This window comes from Pempheris klunzingeri, chromosome 12, assembly GCF_042242105.1.
Source record: "Pempheris klunzingeri isolate RE-2024b chromosome 12, fPemKlu1.hap1, whole genome shotgun sequence".
NCBI lineage: Eukaryota > Metazoa > Chordata > Actinopteri > Acropomatiformes > Pempheridae > Pempheris > Pempheris klunzingeri.
The window spans coordinates 20,101,517-20,112,432 of NC_092023.1; the positions used below are offsets into that span (position 1 = coordinate 20,101,517).

General features: G+C 41.4%; 3 protein-coding genes across 3 annotated transcripts in view; 2 read left to right on the forward strand and 1 right to left on the reverse strand.

The window, feature by feature from the left end:
• The first annotated feature begins 312 nt into the window (after positions 1 to 312).
• dennd10 (DENN domain containing 10) lies at positions 313 to 4,264 on the forward strand. Its single transcript, XM_070840454.1, has 10 exons — positions 313 to 436; positions 521 to 575; positions 851 to 1,047; positions 1,172 to 1,251; positions 1,343 to 1,491; positions 2,212 to 2,323; positions 2,411 to 2,511; positions 2,635 to 2,742; positions 2,820 to 2,914; positions 3,007 to 4,264. The coding sequence occupies exons 2-10, from the start codon at positions 530 to 532 to the stop codon at positions 3,172 to 3,174; spliced, it is 1,056 nt and encodes a 351-aa protein (XP_070696555.1). The 5' UTR covers positions 313 to 436; positions 521 to 529; the 3' UTR covers positions 3,175 to 4,264.
• Positions 4,265 to 4,333: 69 nt separating this feature from the next.
• sfxn4 (sideroflexin 4) lies at positions 4,334 to 8,408 on the reverse strand. The gene is made up of 14 exons (XM_070840455.1): positions 8,290 to 8,408; positions 8,104 to 8,169; positions 7,971 to 8,027; positions 7,853 to 7,879; positions 7,606 to 7,660; positions 7,245 to 7,270; positions 7,111 to 7,164; positions 6,962 to 7,024; positions 6,753 to 6,821; positions 5,644 to 5,734; positions 5,290 to 5,405; positions 5,121 to 5,206; positions 4,913 to 5,030; positions 4,334 to 4,836 (listed from the first exon to the last, which is right to left on the reverse strand). Exons 1-14 carry the CDS (start codon positions 8,326 to 8,328, stop codon positions 4,759 to 4,761), a joined length of 945 nt encoding a protein of 314 aa, XP_070696556.1. The 5' UTR covers positions 8,329 to 8,408; the 3' UTR covers positions 4,334 to 4,758.
• Positions 8,409 to 8,876: 468 nt separating this feature from the next.
• The window catches only part of prdx3 (peroxiredoxin 3), a 7,791-nt gene continuing 5,751 nt past the window's right edge, over positions 8,877 to 10,916 (forward strand). Inside the window, exon 1 of the mRNA XM_070840456.1 lies at positions 8,877 to 8,953. Coding sequence (XP_070696557.1) covers positions 8,918 to 8,953 — 36 coding nt within the window. The 5' untranslated portion in view covers positions 8,877 to 8,917. The remainder of the gene's footprint in view (positions 8,954 to 10,916) is intronic.

Below are 10,916 nucleotides of genomic sequence, written 5' to 3' on the forward strand. Positions count from 1 at the left end.
AAGGCTGTCGCACCAGGTTTATGCTCTTCAAACGGGGCTATTCTTTTGTTACACATATTTTAATTGCATTTCAAAATTGCAGTGAAGGCTTACTATATCATACATATGTACTGTGGGGATATATTTAGGAATAATGTAGAAAAACATGATAAAATCCATATCGGACAGGACTCAATCTTTTAAAAATGTAGAGTTTGAGTAACCTTGAACGCACCATTACCGCGGCAGTATCTCCAGCTCTGATTGGTTGTCAGCAGCGTGTCAGCCCTCCTGTCCCGGAAGGAGGAAGAGATTTCGCACAGAGAGTAAAGTCTGTTGACAGCAGAAATCACTCAGGCCAAGTGACGAGTTTGAGCACATTCACTGTCGTATTTTATCGATCTTTTATCGGTCCAGCATCGTCCTGTGGTTCCTGGACCAAGCAGGAGCTCTTAAGGTACCTCACAGTCACAGCAGGCTGCACAGAGGAAATGGTCGGTGCTCTTCCTCCCCTCAACTTGTGCTTTCTGAACTCTTTCAGGTATGGGATATGGCAGCGACTGAAACACAGCTTATGTTAAGCGTCGGATTAATCGGTAAGTTTCACATCACGGGTCCTTTTTTTATTTTAGGTTTTCAAGCCTAGTTCTCGAGCCCCAGACTCACTGCACGTCCAGGAGGATCACATGATGCCAGTGTGACCCGAAAATGACTGATCAGCAGGGATCCACGCCCCTCATTGGTCCATTTCTCCTGCACCAAATGCATCCAATAACGCAGATCCCCACGTGATAACGAGCTGTCCCATCTTTTATAATGTTAAGAGTCCATACATGACGTTTAACTCTGGTTTGATTTCTCCTCCACCTAGAGAAAGATGTGAATGGAGACACACTGTGGGTGTGGTGCTACCCCTCTGTGGGCCCAGACCTGAGGCACGTCCTGCTCAGCAAGTGCTGCCTGACACAGGACGCCCGGGATTTCCACACCTTCGTGTTCGGTCAGTTCTGTCGTACCTGGTACTACATCAGCACGGTGGAGGTACAGGAACCCACAGCGCTAAACAAGGTGCAGCGTCCAAACTCTGTCATTCAAACATGGAAACAAAGGGCAGCGAGAGAGCTGCAGTTTCTATATTTCTATTATATTTTCATTGAGTTTTATTTCTGCCTCTGTGTTCTTTCCCTTCAAGGTCACTCATTTTTCTGTAGTTGTTACAGCAAAAGACTTCAACCCTGAGAAGTACGCAGCTCTCAGTAGAGTACTCTGCAGGTACACTACGCAGCTCAGATAACACTATTTGTACACTCGTCGGTAAAGAGAGTTTGTTCATTTAAGTGGTTTACTTTTGTTTAATATCCAGGATGTACATCAAATACGGCAGCCCCGTGAAAATGATGGAGGCTTATGTCGCCGTCCTCACCAAAGGAATTTGCCAGAGTGATGAAAACGGCTCATTTTTAATTAAGGACTATGATGTTCGGAAAGCGTACCTGGCCGGTTCAGTCAAAGGTAAGACGACACAGTCCTTAAGAGGGACATGGGCAAGCAGATAAGAAAAGGCCATATCGTAGATCTAAATTTGGACAATCGGCTTTCCCCATAAAGGGCTGTAAACTCTGAAACACATTACCAACCAAAATCAATTCAGTATGAAAATCTTATACAACAAAGATGAAGTGCTGACTAAAAGCAAATGATGACAACAATTAACAACAGTTGATTGAACAGTTGAAAAGTTGCCAAAAAAGACCAGTGAATAGAAATGTGTCCTGTGCCTAAAAGCACATCTAACAACCATCGGCAGCAGGTTCCACAATCTGTCGCCTTTCAGTTTTTGTGGCTGTGACTGTGATATATACAAGAGACAATTGTCATCAGATATAAGAGACGAGGAGCCGACCGCTAATGAATACAGTTGCTAAAAGAAATAAAAGACATTTAAAAACAACAAAGAATGCAAATATAAATAAATGCATAGAAGAGACTGGGCTGACGTGCTCGCAGCAGCACTGTGGACCATCTGGAAGCGAGTCAGTGACGACTAAGGCAGGCCTGCATATAGAGAGTTGCAATCGTCTGACCATGATTTAATGACAGAATTGGCTTGAGTTGGGACATTTCCTTTTAACTGCACAACTGATTTGCAGTTAAAAGCTCTGAGTCAAAGATAATACCGTCTTCTTCTTTCATGTCATACAGTTCACCTCCATGTTTCTGTTCCTTCCTCAGACGTGGTGTCTCAGTTTGGAATGGAGACGATCATCCTGTATACCGCCCTCATGCTGAAGAAGAGGATCGTCGTCCATCACCCTCGGATTGAAGCATTGCTGGAATTTACAAGGTGCATTTAAGACTTCCAAATGTTTGGCTCGAAACTGAAATCTTAACTTGGAGAATGGTGAATTACTCTTTACCTGTTGTGCCTCAGAGTTCTGCCCACTCTGACGTGGCACAGGAAAGACTGGTCCATCCTGCACCCGTATGTGCACCTGAATGATACTGAACTAGAGGATCTCAAGAAATGCCCTGGTGAGGCTGCCTCCTGCTTTATTTTCTCAAATTAACAGGAAACCTCACCATCTGCACCATCACCATTGTCTCCCGGTGGGGAAATGAATTATTCATGCACCAGTATGTTCGTTGTCTCCGCAGGGTATGTAGCAGGATTTGTAGATCCGGAAGTAGGCAACAGATCGGACTTGTTTGATGTGTACGTGAACCTCCCAGACAGTGTCATCACAGTATCCCAGAGTGCCAAAGGTACAGTATGTTCAAAGTTTCAAATGTTTGACGGTGACAGCGTTTCCCTCAGACTGATGCTCAGTATCCCACCACAGAGGCCATGGCCATGGGGAAGTTACACAAGGACGTCGGCCACCTTATTGTCCAGTCTGCAGAGGATGCTGAGAGGTCGGATAGTCAGGTCATTAAGGTGAGAGTTCTCAAACGTGTTCATCTATTCAGCCCGCGGTTGAGAGAGATGTAGTCTTGAGTCTGACATGACGCCCACACATTACTTCACAGGATATTTCTGTCAAGACAAAAGAGATCCTCGCCAACTTGGTGGCCCTGGCTGACGAGAGCGAAGACTCTAAAATCACATTGGAAGGTTTAAAGCAGCATCATTTCCCTCCGGCAACGGAGAACTTCCTCTTTCATTTGGCAGCTGCCGAGCAGCTCCTCCGGATATAATCCTGTTCTCAGACTCTGCACTGCAGGACGACCTCCTGTCAACAGCGTGGACTCTGGCCGTGATGTCCTCTCCTACGGTGGGATACTTACTGTCGTCTGAAAGGCTTGTGTGCACTCTCACAGTCATCATGAGAGTGTGCACAAGGAGCTTTTTCACAGAAAATCTTCGTGTGAGGTAGGAAAGTGTCACTAGCATCGAATGTTATTGTGCAAGGATGCGCTTACAAGACACATTTTGTACCAATACCAGGATGTTTTGTGTCATAAAAAGCACATGAAAAGACTAAAACCAACAATTAATTGAACTTGTCTGTGCATCCTGATATTAAAAACAGTGATCCACATTGTTCCACAGTTACTTCATTACGATGAACATGGTAAGTCTTACTGCCATAATAATAAAACACTACAGATCTAAATGTGTATTATTGCGCAGCTGAAACTAGTTCTCAACATTTAAATTTCTCAATTTACATTTACTTAACCTTTTAAAACAATCTTTAAAGACGAACTCACGCGCTGTTGCTTTTGGTCTTTTCATGGGATTTGGTGACAATAACAAAAAAGAATAGGATTATGCCAGCCTGATCCTTTAACACAGTAGTTATGCACAACAAGGAGCTACAGTATTTGTCTCCAGTGTTGTGAAATGGAGACAAATTAGCTGGCACCCTTTCAGATGGCACATCTGATGGAGACTGCACCTGATCCAGATGTCAGTGTCCGCTCCTCAGTGCAAAGCAGCATTTCAATCTTGTTCCACGACAAAAATATTGGGTTCTCACTGTGAAGAGTCAGAGATAGATTTATATGAATGCAGCAAGAGCAGCTGAAATGGCTTCTAAGTAATGACCAATTATCATTATAATTCTTATTCGTATCACTATTATTAATGAGTTAGTTGATAGATACTGCATTGTACGTGGTTAACAGATCACAATTGCAAAAGATGTTGCACAACGTGTTTTTTTTTTTTTGTTTTTTTTAAACAATGTCACATTTTGTATTTTACTAATAACTTTCGTGCTGCACACAAATGAAATACGTCGATTGTGCTGAGGCTTTTTTTAAACAGTGTTTTATAAAAAGGTGATCATAGAGGACAAGCTGTTCGTCATCAATCTGCAGCTGATCAACTAATGATTGGTGCTTCCATGTCCACAGTGATTCATGTCTTACTCTTCAGGTTCTGTTTTATTGTTTAAATGTATAATTAGCGCTGTCGTTTTACAGTTGAGTACATTTTCAACCACATTGCCAAAAGGATGATTCAGACAGAGTGCAATACATATAAAACCGTCATGTAACTTTGAAAACTAAATGTATTTTCATGAATTGATGTAATATTTCCTATCAATAAATACACCTAATATTCCAACTAAATAAATTTACTATCAAATGAGCAGCTTTTTGCTTTGCTTTTGCTTGTTGCTCATGTATTAAACAAAACATTTCACATGAAAACTGGGAGGAATCTTTGTCACAAGCATTGCACATTTTCAGCTGCATGACATTAAAATTTCTTATCATGCTTTTACAGGACGTGTTTCGGTTGACTTTGTATTGACGGCGTGAAACCGCTCCTCAGAGCCCTCTATGGTAGTATAAGTGTCCGTTGTCTGCTGCGGTCCGCAGCTTCTCCTCTACGTTTTCCTTCCTTATCTGTAAAGCAAGGTCAGAGTCAGCTGCGTTCATCACAAGGAAAACACCACAGCAACAGGCGCATCCTGAATCTCACCGTTCCCAGTTGTGGAAAGAGACTGAATGAGACGGGGATCATCAAGCCCAGAGCAAACGCAACAGTGGCGTGACGGAAAGGAGCGACCAGCAGAGAGCTCCTCTGGAAAAATCTCGTTCTGTAAAGGAAAATCTGCCCGGTGAAGTCTGACAGGTGCCTTTTTTTTTTTTTTCTTCAAGTAAATAAAGTTCCATTTAAAGTGACTGACCTCTGTAGGAGGAACACTAAAAGAGTAGGAACAGCAGTGGTCGCACCAAACAGTACAGCTCTTGACAGTGCAGTTTCCCTCACAGCCTGAGTAACACAAAACAAATATTTACCACTGCAAGTTTTCAATGACGAGACTCATTTTTGTGCACTTGCTCCTTTTTTTAAACCTTGTCTCCCGCTGCTTTAGAGAGGCCCACAGGATTCCCATTGGAATCAAACACTTGGATCCCAGTTTCCGACTCCTCACTTCTGACTGTTAGCACGTTGAAGAAGGCCAGAGCAGCTGCACAGAGTTACACAACATGTTAGTTTAAAAAGACCTACCTATTATTACTGGATCCACGCCAGCTGGCTTATCATTAAATCCAGAGGAAAAAAGAAAATAAGCTCATGATGCACCACTCTGTCTGCTTTGGGTGATGGACCTCTGCGTCTACTGCCTGACATGCAAAATAAAGTAGTCTGACTTCTATAACACTATATATGCTACAGTATTTTAGTTTTACACATAGAGAACTTACCTGAGAGTGGGATTGGTAATATGGACCTAAAGAACGTGTGGAGCGGTGCGCTTCTTACACCTAGTCGGTTAATGAAAAATTGAGGAAGGACCTAAAACAAAAAGATACAGGAAATAAAAATGAGGCAGCATTTTTAAACCGTAAAGTAAAACATTCAAGTCGACATACAGCCCTCCCAGCAGACAGATTAAAGGAAAAATCTGAACAAAAGAGTAGAGAAACTAATGCAGATGCTCCCGTGCACCAGAGCTCACTGAACGGTTTGGTGGCTGAAAATTATGTGAATAAAATGCTGAATCCTTTACAGAGAGCGTCTCACAAACGTCTTCGTAAGACCAAATCATTTAATACAAACTTTCATCTTTAGTACATCTATTTAGTGACGTCTGTGGCTGGCTCTGATTTCAATTACTGGACATTTTATTGAACATTTTCTGGCATGGGATGAGCTCTATACCTCAGTATAGCTATTTCAACTCATAAATAATTTCACAAATAATCATTAATATCAGCTTTATAATTATACAAAATATCCTTTTCCAATCTATTTTTAAAGAGTTAAGTGAAGGAGCCCGCTCTACGTCCTCTGGAGGCTCCTTCCAGACTTTTACAGCAGGAAATGTAAAGAACCTTTGTCTTTTTTCAGAGAAATAATTTGAGGGAATTCCCTCCTAACTCACTCCCATTATTCCAAAGTAGGTGACAGGCTCGGCTGTGATATCATATATTCTGTGAAGTGGCTCGAAGACCTCGGTCATGTTTCCTGAACACTGGAGCCGGTAACGGTAATTTTCCTAGCCTCTCTTCATAAGATATTTGATGCTGTATGTGCTTTTGTTAAGTCTGGCTGCACTTGTTTTCTTTCTATCTGCTGTGCGCAGGTCTTTCTTGCAATAGAGATCTTGACCTCCATGAGACCTAATTAAATAAAGGACATATTTAAATAAATGAGGGAATATCTTGAGGAGGTACAGCGTTCATCCCTCCAACAGCAAAGAGGCCTGAAGCTGCTGTGGAGGCTCGCTGTGGCCTGGCTCCACACTGAGGCGCTCCATGTTGGTTTTTCCTTTAATTTGTCACCCGTCTGTAGTTTATCATGTTGTACACACCCCTGCACATGTTGCATAGGAAACTGCTCCAGCGATCAGCAGAAGCTGCTTCAAAGACGTCGTCTTACCCTGGTGGTGAGAGATAAAGACAGATACAAAGGGAGGGCGTTAAAAGACCACAGACAGATTGAAGATTAATCAAAGAGTCAGAGAAAGGAGTCATTTTTAAAGTTTGGATGACTCAACATCTGAACATATATATTTTTTACCTGCTCTGATGAAGAGTTTCTGTTTGCGTGGTTAAACCCAGCACTGTAACTCTGCAGCAAAAACTGAAACGACGAAACATTCCTTTATCATTATCTGTGTTATAGCCACATTCAATATGCTGTATTTTTATCAATATGATGAACATCACCTGCCAGAACAGAGCGGGTTTGACACCGATATGTGGTAAAAAGCTGGCAACAACCTGGACAAGAAAAAAAAAGTTTCTATGATTGTGTCACAAGAACAAAGTGTCGTTAAAGTGTTATTGAATGACACACGCACCAGAGGTCCTGATATTGGCAAAAAAGCTAGAAAGAAAATAACACAAATTAGGACGTGATACAATTACATAGTAATAGCATATATGATAAACTATGTGAAAGTTTCAAAAATGTAATTTATACTTATTTGATGCTACTGGAATTGAATCTAAACCCAACAAATTTGCTGAAAGTTGCAGCTTTCTCTTTGAACACAGCTAATAAAAAGTTGTCTTAATTTGACTGTTTTTCTGCAAATAATTTGATTTAACAGTTTTAATGCTTATACTGATATTACATGACATGAATGCCCTAAACCATGGGTTCATTTTAATATTGGATGTGAACTGTTAAAATGTGTAAAAGCCGAGGTTTGAACGTACCTGGAGGGCGGAAAACTAGCGGAATAGCAGCACCAGAATCAGCGTGGACAGATGACTGTAAATACAGAAAAAGCAGCACATTAAACTCCAATAAAACACATCAGGGGCGCCACAGCTTCCAGAGGACATTAACACATGTAGCAGGTAGAAATGGAGTCTTAATTAGCAGTAAAATATGAGTGAATTCTGACTGATTTAGAGGTGAATCCCATGTTATTTGCTGTGTTGTGTTTCCTGCAAGACTTACAAGTGAGAGAGTCTGTGCATGTCCACCCTAGAGGAGGAAACAGACCAGATTTAAATGAAAGAGCAGCAGGTTCATGAAGCTGACTGATTGACCATCTGATTATCAGACATAATCTGACCTTTTCATTCAGTTTCTCTCCACTTCCAAGTAGAGCGTGGGCCTTCTGCACTTCAGCCTGAGGAGAGCAGAATCACTGGTTACATTTTCTCCCCATCTCACAGCATCAGATGACTGCAGCTGCTGCTACTTACATCAGAGGAGAGCAGAGATGTTGGATCAAGGAGATCAAGCCAGATCCGCAGTCGACTGAGGAAAGACTGCAAGAGAAGAAAGCTACAGTTCAACACTATATCAGAGGAGCTAAGAGGTAAAGTGAATGAATGCAACATGTATTCTTCAGTGATTGTGCACTGCTGGGGCTCTGCTCTGTGTGGTACCTGTCCCTCGCTTCTCCAGTACAACAGATTAGGATCCATCAGAGCGACGAGTACATTTACTTCTCATTAATTCAACAATTTACATGAACACAACCACAGCACACCTTCAGCCAGCTCAGGCTTTTGAGGTCAACTTCTATTTAGAAACTACTTCCGCCTTCAAACACGTGTTCAGCTGTGGGCGGAGTTGTGCTACATTCCTGGACATCGGAAATATCGGAGTTTACAGTTGTATCGCATCCGAGAAGAGAGCTCAAACGGCCGCGTTCACGTTACGTCTGGGCGTATAAATAACATCTAAACGTTTCACACACACAAAGTAGCTTTTTGGAGTATTTTCAAAGAATTAACTACTCATGTTAAAACGACTTGAAGCCTTTTAGAGATATAATTCACAGTATTGTATTTTTCGAGGAACTTGAAAGCAGCACGCGAGCTTCTTTTTACTTTTTAAAGCGTCATTTGTATCAGTAACAGTTTTCTGCTGCTGTTTGTAATTTAAAAAAGAGGGAAAAAATCAAGTTTACAGACCACCATACTAGTGAATATATTATATTTATACTTTTCCATATTTGCGCCGAACACGTGTGTCAATGACGCATGTCCTGCTCCTGTGACATAATCCAAGATGGCAGCCACCTTTGGAGGACTGCTCAGGACTTCTGTAAGTGGAGCTTCTACAACACAGCAGCACGTCCGCTGTTAGACCGCTTCGCTTAAGTTTGCTCTTTCGTGGTCAGTGGTTCTCTGGTTTGAATAAGTGACGGTGAAGAAGTCAGCTGAGCACCGAGGCGCTTGTCAGGTCGCTTGTGTCGCACACTGAGCTGACCAACCTCTGGTCCGCGGCCCCAATAGGGGTCACTAGAAATACTCTGCTGATACTGCTGGGGAAACAGCAAAAAGGAGCTTTATTAGGCAGTAATGTGTTGGTGTAGTGTGGTCATAGTTTAGCGATGACTTCTAGGCTGCTTGTGTTAGTCAATATTAATGAGTCACTAACTAATCCTGGTAAAAAGTTATCAGTAATAACTAACTACAGCTCTCCTGTCTATCCCAGTGGTGGAAGAAGTCAGCTACTCAAAGTTAAATGCTTTAAAATATTGCTCAGGTAAAAATGCAAAAGTATTGACATTAAAACATACTTATATTTCTAAAAGTAATTGTACTCTTTATGCAGAATGGATAATTTCAGAATCATATAAATTACAATTAGTGATGCATTAATGTACATGATAATGTTGCAGTTGTTTAAGGTGGGTATAAGTTTGTCTACTTTATATACTACTGGGATCAATAAAGGTGCATCTTAATCAACAATAATACATTTATTTGGTGATTTATGTTTAGTATTATTAATCTGAATGTGCAAAGTAACTCAAGTGGTCAAATAAATGTAGATAAAAAGTACTTGATTTGCATTTCCAGTATGAAGAAAATGGCCACCTACAGGTTGTTGTCTTCTGCCTACATCAACAGTCTGGAAGTTGAAAATCATCCAAAGACGGGGTTGTAGGCCATGAGTAATATTGATTAGACAAACATGTCTTGCAGACAGAGCGGCTCAGGGGGAGTTGAGTGAATCAACAAAGGAGGCAGGGCTCCAGAGGTGTTTGCGACCTTAAATCCGTCCAGTGTCACTAAAATAAAATAGCTGGAGGCACTGCTTGGCTGTCAGACTGGGGACCTCTTGTAAAGGGGAGCAGACAGGGCTCTGTCCTTATTTAAAGTTGTTTTATTCTATGTTCATTTAAGGTATTGAATTGTATGACAAGAGCTCTATTAGTACTCGATGTTAATAAAAATCATTGTTGTGGCTCATAACCGTTTTTTCCCCACATTTAATACCTCTGAAAAGGTAGAGAATTTTTTCTTCGACCAAATTATCTGCTGCTAAACTTAAAATACTACTAAACTGTAAACTGTTAGCCTGGAGCCCCGATCAGCATTTTCACAGGCACTTTTACATGTTACAGTAGGTGTAATTCATACAGGGTAAATAATACAATTAATGATGGCTGAATTCCATTTCGCTGCTTCATTTTCAGCATCCTGGTGTTGTGCATGCTGGCTCACTGTCACATTGAGCTTTTCCTAGTGTGACGAGTTAAATGTGCTGTAAAAAAAAATGATATATATGTAAACACAAAGTCTGCTATGAAAGGACCTGTCAAAAGTAGCAAACTGTTTTTTTTTATTTAGCAGAAAACACTTGATTGATATTTTTTAGTATTTTGTTCAAAACCACGTGTAGCTGTTTCATTCCACAACATAAAATCCACATCAGACATACAAGAACACACGTTGTGCTGGCTCAGACACTCACTTATAAAGCATGCTCGCCTTTAGTCCTGGCAGGAAGAGAAATTAGTGCCGAAGTGTTGCCACAGCAGGTACTTTGCAGTTGGCAGCTGATGGAAAAACACCTGCTGTGATATCTCTGCGGGGGGGGTGGTCACTAGTGCTCCAAGGATGACTTCTAAACCCACAGCGAGCACTGCTGCGTCACTACTTTACCCCCAGTGTGACTGCCTTTGGAATTACCCTTTGATATCTCAGCTAAGAACGTATTCGTGTCATGCATGTCGGCATGAAAAGAAGTGCAGATTTAAAACAGGAAGAAATGAGTT

Bases quoted from the DNA above. Each gene is read 5' to 3' on its own strand.
- dennd10 (XM_070840454.1), top strand. From the start codon at position 530: ATGGCAGCGACTGAAACACAGCTTATGTTAAGCGTCGGATTAATCG. The intron at 2,324-2,410 runs GTGCATTTAAGA...GTTGTGCCTCAG, and splicing joins GCATTGCTGGAATTTACAAG to AGTTCTGCCCACTCTGACGT. The intron at 2,743-2,819 runs GTACAGTATGTT...ATCCCACCACAG, and splicing joins AGTATCCCAGAGTGCCAAAG to AGGCCATGGCCATGGGGAAG.
- sfxn4 (XM_070840455.1), bottom strand. From the start codon at position 8,328: ATGGATCCTAATCTGTTGTACTGGAGAAGCGAGGGACAG. The intron at 5,406-5,643 runs GTAAGTTCTCTA...AACTCTGTGCAG, and splicing joins ATTACCAATCCCACTCTCAG to CTGCTCTGGCCTTCTTCAAC. The intron at 5,031-5,120 runs GTCAGTCACTTT...TTTCCTTTACAG, and splicing joins TTAGTGTTCCTCCTACAGAG to AACGAGATTTTTCCAGAGGA.